A 9,388-nucleotide genomic window follows, 5' to 3' on the forward strand; every position below is an offset into this window, starting at 1 on the left:
GTTAGAGAAAAGAAAAATGTTAAGAAAAAACTGTTGAGAAAATCATAAAGAAGAGAAGACATATTTAAAGTACTCTATGTACCTATTGAAAAGGATCTGCCTGTAAGTGGACCCATGCAATTCAAACATGTGTTGTTCAAGAGTCAACTGTAATATGTCCTTAAAATGTAACCAGTATCCCCAAAAGTCCTTGTTTTTTAATAATGGTTTTTATTTTTTAATGGAGAAACCAATCAAGGATTCACATATTGTATTTTGTTGTTACGTCACTTTAGTCACCCTTAACCTAGAACAGTCACCTACTTTTTTTTCTTTTTCTTTTATGACATAAACAGTTTTTAAGAATCCAGACCCATTGTCCTGTAGAATGCATTTGTCTTATTATTTCTGTGTGATTGGATTCAGATTAGACATTTTGGCAAGAATACGCCATAGATGAAATGATTCATTGGGAAGTTCATAACATCAAGACACATGTTATGATGGGTGGTTCCATTATTGGTGATGTTAAATTTGATCACTTGGTTAAGGTAGGGACAAAATAATTTCAGAATGACTGCATTAATATTGCTACCAACAGCAAACCTACTAAGTGGAGTTCAACATTTCTTAGTTGTTCTTTTTGCCCTTAGGATATATTCCAGGTAAGGGATTTCAGCCTGGGTGCTGTGTTCAAGTTACTTGAATTGAATTTTCTCTCTGTGGTTGTGTTATCAATTTGATAATGTGGTTAGCTCCATTTGTTTCTGTTTGTATTACATTTTTGGATTTTCTTTTTGGATTTACTTTTTTTTTGAACATGCAGTGTGGTGCATAAGTCAAAACCATAAAAATGTATGAATACTCACAAGTTTCACTTCCATTCCCCATTTCTTCTATCCTGTTCTCATCCACTCCCATATGTGATCATTTAAGTTTATTTTTTGTTTCTTTGTTTTTCTCTTTACAAAAATTAGCAAATGTATACATATTCTCCTTTCCCTTCTTTCATATCCAAATGGTAGTGGGATGCTAATATTTTGTTGTAGATGTGTTGAAAGTGAGCATAAAGTGATTCAAGTGATTCTGGTTTGAAAATAAGTAAGAGCCAGTGGAATTAACGAAAGCTTATGCGTGACCCTACCTGCCTGCCAGCAGCCTGCTTGTCCTTAGCTTGTGGAGGTCACCGTCTCTGGGAAATGGTCATGAATGCTCTCCCCTAATTTGGTGTGCTCATTTGTCCTTTTCTCGCTGCTCTACCCATTCTGTCACAGCATTGTAGTACAGTTGGATAATTTTTTATTTACTTATTTTTCCCTCTACTGCACTATGAGCTTCTCCAGGGCAGAGTCTATGTCTTATTCCCCATGGGCATCAGAACACCTAGCATAGAGGGGTAGCTGCTACATAAATATTGGATGAGTGAGTAATCAACATTTATGTACATGTTTAAGTTAAATGACTTAGTATTAAAACTTAGCAGAAATTAAACACTTTTGTAGAATTTTATTTTATACTCAAATTAATTGGAATAACTTATAAATTGATACAAATTCATATGAAGTTCCTAAAATTGTTTTATGCACCAGCAAGCAGAGTAGGAGCCTGTCCCATTTTAATGAGCTACCCAAGTGTCCTGTATTTCGTAAGCACATATCCTCTTGATGATGTCTAGTATTGGGGGTTCTTAGGCCCTTCACAGTGATCCTGAGCTTGAACATATGTATATGTGATGAAAGATGAAGATGCTGCTTTTTGTTTCTCCTGCCTCCTGGTGAATGCATGCAGTGAGGAAATAGGAGTTGTCTTGGAGTACATCCTCTATTTAAGTGTTGGTGTGGCAGCCACTTCCATTTGAGCTAGTGATACTGGTCCTTCTGTAGTTCAGGGATATAGGGAGAGAGATTCATTACTTTTAAGCTGTTTGTAGAAACAGCAGAGAATGAGCTCAGATAACTTGCTTCATTGCCTGTCTCCTTGAATATATGTATAAAGGCTGCAAGTAAAAAAATCTCTGAGCTGCTCTTCGTACGTTTTAGAGAGCTTTCGTATGTACCCTCCATCTTCAGCCCTCAGTTGGTTTGGCCTTGTTTTTCTTTGGTGCAGCTATCAGCAGATAGGATTTACCTTTCTGGCTGTGATTAGTATCTGTTTCTATTTTAGGCAGTGCTGATGCAGTCACGGGAACAGGTTTCAGAAGAGCTGGTGAGGTTACAGAAAGATAATGACAGCCTTCAGGGAAAGCATAGCTTGCATATGTCACTACAGCAAGCAGAAGACTTCACTCTCCCAGACACTATAGAGGTAACTTATTTTCCACGTGATCAAAAATGTAAACAAGTACATTTTCTGAAATGGCTAAAATTTTTCTTTTTAGAAATAATATTGAGATATAGTTAATATACCAAATACTTCAACTGTTTAAAGTGTACAATTCAGTGGTTTTTAGTATGCTCTCAGATGCGTAGCCGTCACCACAATCAATTTTAGAACATTTTATCGCCCCAGAAAGAAACTCCTTACCCTTTATTCTTTCTCTCCCACAGCCTTAAGCAACTACTAATCTACTTACTGTTTATAGGTGGCCCTCTTCTGGACTTTCACATGAATGGAATCATGCAATTTGTGGTCTTTTGTGTCTGGCTTCTTACACGTAGCATATACTGTTTTCAAGGTCATCCATGTCATAGTATGTACTGGCCCCTTCATTCCTTTTCATGGCTGAATAGTACTTCACTGTATGGACATTTTGTTAATCCATTCGTCTGTCGAAGGACGTTTGGGTTGTTTCCACTTTTGGACTATTACGAATTATGTTGTTATAAACATTCATGTTCAGGTTTTCATGTGGCCATATGTTTGCATTTATTTTGGGTATAAACTTGGGAGTGGGACTACTGGGTCATATAAGAACTTTGTGTTTAATCATTTGAGGATTTCTGCATGTCCTCACCAACACTTGTCACACTTTTTTTGTTTTTTTTTTTTTAGCTGAGCCATCCTGCCACCTGTTGTTTTAAATTTCTTTTTTATTATTGAATTATAAGAGTTCTTTATATATTTTTGACATAAGTCCCTTATCAGGTAAAGGATTTGCAGATATTTTCTCCCACTCTGTGGATTATCTTTTTCACTTTCTTGACAGTGTCCTTTGAAGCACAAAAGTTTTAAATTTTGATAAAGTCCAATTTACCAATTTTCTTTTTCTGTTGCTACTGCTTTTAGTGTCATATCTAAGAATCCTTTGCCAAATTAAAGGTTTATAAGTTATTCTTATAGGACCAAATTGAGAATGTGCCAGAAATGAAATTTGAAGGGGTTGCCCTGCTGGCTCCTTGTGATGTTTGTTTTGCTATTGAGCACGTGTAAAGGCATATACCCATTCACTCTCCTTCTGGCTTTCAGTACCTCTTATGACACTTTTAGTCACTCCCATTCTTCTGTGTTTGGATGAACCTGGGCTGCAAAACCAGAAGTTTTCCTAGACATTCATAACTATCTCCTTAACTTTCTCTAACCTTTATTACCCATACGTTTTTAAACCTTTTAACATATAAAAAAAAGTCATCTTAGGCAAAACCCAAGTAAACACTATAAACAGTATAGGCAAAGGTGAAATTTCTGAGAGCAATTTTCCAAACAAAATTGAAAAATGTTACTTGTAAGATCCTTTCGTTCTTTTATTTAAAAAAGAATTGTTAAGAATTATTTAAATATAAAACATTACATAAATTTATAGTTTTGTAAGTAACAGTTTTCCCTAATCCTACCTCTACAGTTTGGACCTCATTCTTTTGTCTTTCTCCTGTGTACACACATTAACGCTACTGTTATTTTTGGTTTTTCTTTAAGCTCCTTCTCTCTCGTCTCCCCACCTCCCCCAGCGTGTGGTCTCAGCTCAGGTTACTGGCACTCTAGGGAGAGCTCTCCTTTCTGAACTGGTGACTGATCTCATCAAGGAGAAAGTTTGGGGGACCTGTCTCCTGCTATCAGCATACCACTTTTCACCTCTGTTAAACTTTTCTCTTTTGGCAGGAAAGATTCCTGTCTTCCATGCTTTCTCAAGACTTTTTATTCCCAGACTTAAAAAAATTTCGAGAATCCTTGAAGGATGTAACCAGTTTAGCCTGTAAGAGTTGATTCTTATTAGACCTGCTTCAGCAATAAATCTTAGGAAATATCCTTGTTACAGTTTTTTAGTTACTTTTTTTTTTTTCTGTCCTTTTAAATTTATGTACATTTGGTAGTTACCTGAGAATCCCAGTTTTTGTTTTAGAGTTGCTTTAAGATATAATCGGGGGGGATTTTTAAAAGAAGACAACTAAAATTTAGGGAAAAACTAAGATTTAAGCTGAATTTATTATAGCAAACAGCTGATCACCTTAGAAGGCCACTCTTTGCCCTACTTGCCTCCGGCTAACACACTACTCTGCTTGTGGTAGATGTTTAACAGGTGTTTGGATGAGTAAGTAAATTTGATCTTCGAGTTCACACTTGCTTCTGAGTTTCAGTCTTTTTGGTCCTCATGCCCTAACTTCTCTCAAATTTAAGCAAATCCTAGAAGCTCCTAAGCTGTTTATGGTGAGTGCACATAGTCACTTAGCATTTTTATTTTTCTGCTTATGAAACAGTTTTGAGGGGAAAATATGTAGTTCACAATACACACTTTTTGGCTGGAAATGTCTCATTTCTCTAACGTACTGAATGTTAACGTGACATGGCATCTGCCCCTTGAAGCCCCAAGTGGGTTGGAGTTGAAAGTCTTTTAATTTTTGAATCATTTAAAACAACATCTGAAATTCTGGTTGCAGAAAATCTTTAGCTTCTATTGTTTATTTTCTTTCATTCTCACAGACCCAGTAACTATTTGTTTCTTGAATCCAGGCACTCCGGGAGTTGGTACTAAAGTACCGTGAGAACATCATTAATGTGCGGACAGCAGCAGACCACATGGAAGAAAAGCTGAAGGCAGAGATCCTTTTCCTAAAAGAGCAAATTCAAGCAGAACAGTGCTTAAAAGAAAACCTTGAAGAAACTCTGCAGCTAGAAATAGAAAACTGCAAGGAAGAAATAGGTGAAGATAAAAGTGATGTAGTTTAGAACTGGAGGCACTAAATAAAACTTTTTTTCTGATTATAAGAAGCAATACCTGGTCATAGAATGTGGAAAACAGAAAGGGAGAGGAAAGAGTTAAGTAAGGACTCAGTCCAGTTTTCAGATGTTCTGATATATCCAGTCATTGGGAGTAAAAAAAAAAAAAAAATCCCCCAAACTCATTGTCTTTTTAGAAGCTCTAATGGCCTCTGGCAATTACTAGTAGATAGGAAACTCAGTACTTGAACCCAGGCCCCTGACTAGATGGGTGGCATTCCCTTCCTTGGATGTGTTAACAGACTTCTGCTGGGAATATCTCCACTCCACACCTCAGTTAGATGTGGATGTTTGTAGAGGGAGTTTATGACATAGTATTCATTTGTGTGGACTTTGCTTTTACCTGAGCTGGAGTACGATGCTGATTGGTTGGGGATCACTTTGAGAAAGGGGCTTTGGTTTTTCCTCCCCATGTTCAGTATGTATTTGACTCCTTTCATTATATGAGATCAGGGTTATGGTAGAAAGGGGAGTTGTAAGAAAAAGATTTAAATGCACGATAATCAATAAATGCTAACACTTCTCCCTCTTTTTTTCTTCTAGCTTCCATTTCTAGCTTAAAAGCTGAATTAGAAAGAATAAAAGTAGAAAAGGGACAGGTGAGTTTCATGAGTTTCAAATTAATTCTGTCAGCAACCAGTAGTTATTTATTGAATCCTACTGTGCTAGATCCAAGGAATAAAATATAGTTACAGTATGTCCCTGTCTTCAAGGAACTTCTGTCTAAATGGGGGAAATACAGTGGGATAAGGGTGTGATGATGATAATAGAGATCATTTATTGAGCGGCATGGTCGTGACATGATATATACTTAAAGCTACAGTAGAAATATGCACAGCATCTTTTACAAACAGGGGATGATGTTTTCTAGGTGGCTTAGTCCTCTTCTGTTAGACAACATCAACACCTTTGGTAAATGACTGCACTCAACTCCCTGGCCTCATCGCTTGTCGATTCAGTGACCTTAGCCTCCACTTGGCCCTTCTTTCCCACGCTTGGCTTCACCACGCCTCACGTTCCCTGACCTGTTGCTCGTTCTTCCAGCTCTTAATCCCTCAGGGCCGTCTGTCTGAGTACCTCATTCAGAACTTTCCCTGAATTTTCCCTTTTCTCCTGGTTTTAGCGACTTCCTTTCTCCTGGTTTTAGCGGCTTTGCTTTCATTCCTTCTAAGCTGCATCTTACTTATGTGGATTGCTTCTTCACCTGGTCTCCCACCAACACCTGCAGGTCCCCTCACTCCTTGTCTTTCTGCTGCCCTCACTTGATACTGTCCAACTCTGGGTGAATCCTGGTGTTCACCTCTCTGCCTCTGCCCCAAGCTGCTGATGTCACTGGAACGAGTAACACTGAGTGCTCATGTCATCAGTTGGGCCTTAAGTGCCATTCAGTCAGCCTTTCATTTGTCCTTAGTTCCTCCCAGTGGCTGTTTCAGGCAGTCACACTCACCCCCGACTCAGCAGACTGTGGCTTGTACCCCCATTATCAGCAACACCACCTTCAGCTTCCTGGCCCCTCAGTTACTTGCTCTCTTTTCTTCCCAGCCTTCTCTCTAGTTTCTTCAGAGAAAATGACTGTTTCTGACCAGTGTTCTCTCACGGCACTTGTGCTTAAACGGAATCCTTCACGTCTTTTCCAGACAACTTCTGTCTTCCCCTCTCAGGCATGGGCCTTGAACTTCTACCTCGTTATTGGCCTTTTCCATTGCGTATAAACATGCTCAGATGTTTCCCGTTACGAGAAAAATTTTTCTTTGGGTTATACTTTTCTCTCTCAGGCTACCCATTTTTCTACCCTTTACAGCCAGGGTTCTTGAGAGTAGCCTCCACTGCCTGACGCCCCAGCCACTCCTCAGCCCACTGCAGCCTGGACTCTGCCTCCACTACACTGTTGAGGTTGCACTGGCAGAAATTACCAGCATTCTGATCATGTCCCATCCTTTCCATTCCTACTGTTACAGTTTAGGTTCAGACTTCAATTCTCACGCAGCTGAATGTAACAGCCTAACTTCTTTCCCTGCCCCCCAAATTGATCCCATCCCATTTCATCTTCATAATGAAACCAAGGTGGTCCTTAAAAATTATAAACTATGTCCTAGTCTGGTTGAAAACCCCCCAGTGGTTCCCTTTATTTCCAGGATAGAATCCTTGTTCCTCAGCTCTGCCCAGGACCAAAAGGTGAGAAGAGCATTACAGGCACAGCCAAGGTCCAGGGCCTAGGAGGACCTGCGGACTCGGCACAGTTCTCCAGGTCGCAGGACCTAGTGGGACTTCTTTGTTTCAGCTTTTTCCTTCTTACTTTCACAGTTGGAATCCACCTTAAGAGAGAAGTCGCAACAGCTTGAGAGCCTTCAGGAAATGAAAATCACGTTGGAAGAACAGTTAAAGAAAGAGACTGCTGCTAAGGTGATATTTTTGTTGGTAATTAAATATAAAAGCTAGTGCTAAGAATGTAGGCTCACATCTTGCCTGTTTAAAAAATATATGTTGCTGCTTTGAATAGTGCCATCTTCTGAAAGTTGTCAAGATTCTCTGCTTGCAGAAAGGAAAGGAAATGAATTGATTTCATTAGAGTTGGGTCAGATGTAGACCCTGCCAGCTCTGGAGGCCTGTGTCACAGGCCTTCCTGGCTTTTGAGGTGATGAGCTCAAGGGCCAGGAAGCAAACCTGTCACAGAAGCACTGCTTCCAAAGTGTCATTCTGTTGGACTCACCTATCAAATACTGCCTTTAACCATATTTGCTGCCTAAATTGTGATTATTCCAGTTAGAATAAAAGTGCATGAGGCTAATTGTGGGGGAGGTTTCCTAGAAACAGTCTCAGTGAGCTGTGTGGTCAGACCTTTAAGTGTAAAAACACTGTGTACATGTTATTCAATAGTCCTTTGTTTTTAGAAATGCTCCCACGTGGTGCTGCTGAAGTGTCTGTGTAAGGAAGGTTGGTGATAGCTGGGGCTGCCTGGGGCACAGTCACAGAGAATTTTCCAGGCAGATGCTTGACTGTTGTGGTTATGAGAGGAAATCCCCAAAGTTTCTGTCCCTGTTGCTGTGGTAGCTACTGATCTTAGCAGCTACTTTTTGATGATTAATCAGTCACCAGGCTGCTGGGGGTGCGGAGATGTGTGTGTGCACACGTGCACGCAGCATATTAATTCATTTATTATTCTGGCTTTCATACTTATTTTAGGGACAAGTAGCTTAGGCAGCTTGCACCTTTGTCCTACAGATAACAGGAGACCAATAGGATTTAGGAATGTGACAGATACTCACCTTTCCTCTCTAGTAGTAGGAGACTACAGGTTCCTAGACTTCCTAAGTGATTCTGACTTACGGCTCTTTGGCAGTAATCTTCATTCAAAACTTGCATTTTTTAGGTTACCATTGAACAACTAATGTTTGAAGAGAAGAATAAAGCGCAGAGGTTGCAGACAGAACTAGATGTCAGTGAACAAGTCCAGAGAGATTTTGTAAAGCTTTCTCAGACCCTTCAGGTGAGGCACTTGGGGAACCCTTAGAGCACCAAGGCACTTTAGGGGGTCTTGGTACCCAGGAAAGCCTGCCAATCCATGACCACTGACAATAGCTAGAGGATTAGAGACTATGGCTGCCCCTCCCCCAGCCCAGTACCTGCGCCTGGTCATTCACACCTAAAACCAGGTGTGTACTTCAGATTTGTCCCCCTTCCCTTTCCTTCTATACTTTGCTGGTCCTTAAGAGTAAAGTATAAAGTCCTTAGCACACCAGATAAGACCCTTCCCAACCAGGCCTATCCCTGTATTTTTTCCATCTTTCTGCCGTACATTGTATACTTTATGTTGTAAAGTGTTGTAACTACGTGTGTGGTTTCTTGCCCACAGCGCGGTAGTCCCTCTGGAAAGCATGATGTGTCATCACTTCCTCACTCCTTTCAAGGCGTAGCTTAGCTTTGTCCTCCCCATGGAACCCCTTCTAAGTCCTCAAGCGGGGCAGCAGTGGTCCACCACCCACCCCCATGCCATGCAGCCTTGGCACTCGATGAATGCTGCCAACTGATGTTTAGTATACTGTGCTGAAATTCTCTATATGGTTTTCTTTTCCCCCCAACTGAACTGTGGGTTCTCGGAGATTGGGTTGGGTCTCATTCACTTCCACAGTCCCACCCCTTACACTGGGTGTGTTACCCAGCAGCTTTTGGGAATTGCTCCATCTCAGCTAAACCAAAGTCAACTTGAGAAAACTTGGGAGGAGCCTTCTGCACTTATCTTACTGTATTGTTCCTCCAG

The 9,388-nt window shown here is 40.2% G+C and overlaps 1 protein-coding gene across 2 annotated transcripts in view; it reads left to right on the plus strand.

Annotated features, from left to right (window-relative positions):
• The window catches only part of RABEP1 (rabaptin, RAB GTPase binding effector protein 1), an 87,277-nt gene that overhangs the window by 75,221 nt on the left and 2,668 nt on the right, over positions 1 to 9,388 (plus strand). For both annotated transcript variants that reach the window (XM_019664863.1, XM_019664864.1), the window contains 5 exons: positions 2,143 to 2,283; positions 4,864 to 5,053; positions 5,674 to 5,729; positions 7,435 to 7,533; positions 8,501 to 8,617. In XM_019664863.1, coding sequence (XP_019520408.1) covers positions 2,143 to 2,283; positions 4,864 to 5,053; positions 5,674 to 5,729; positions 7,435 to 7,533; positions 8,501 to 8,617 — 603 coding nt within the window. The remainder of the gene's footprint in view (positions 1 to 2,142; positions 2,284 to 4,863; positions 5,054 to 5,673; positions 5,730 to 7,434; positions 7,534 to 8,500; positions 8,618 to 9,388) is intronic.

Source organism: Hipposideros armiger, unplaced genomic scaffold (assembly GCF_001890085.2).
Source record: "Hipposideros armiger isolate ML-2016 unplaced genomic scaffold, ASM189008v1 scaffold_431, whole genome shotgun sequence".
Lineage (NCBI taxonomy): Eukaryota > Metazoa > Chordata > Mammalia > Chiroptera > Hipposideridae > Hipposideros > Hipposideros armiger.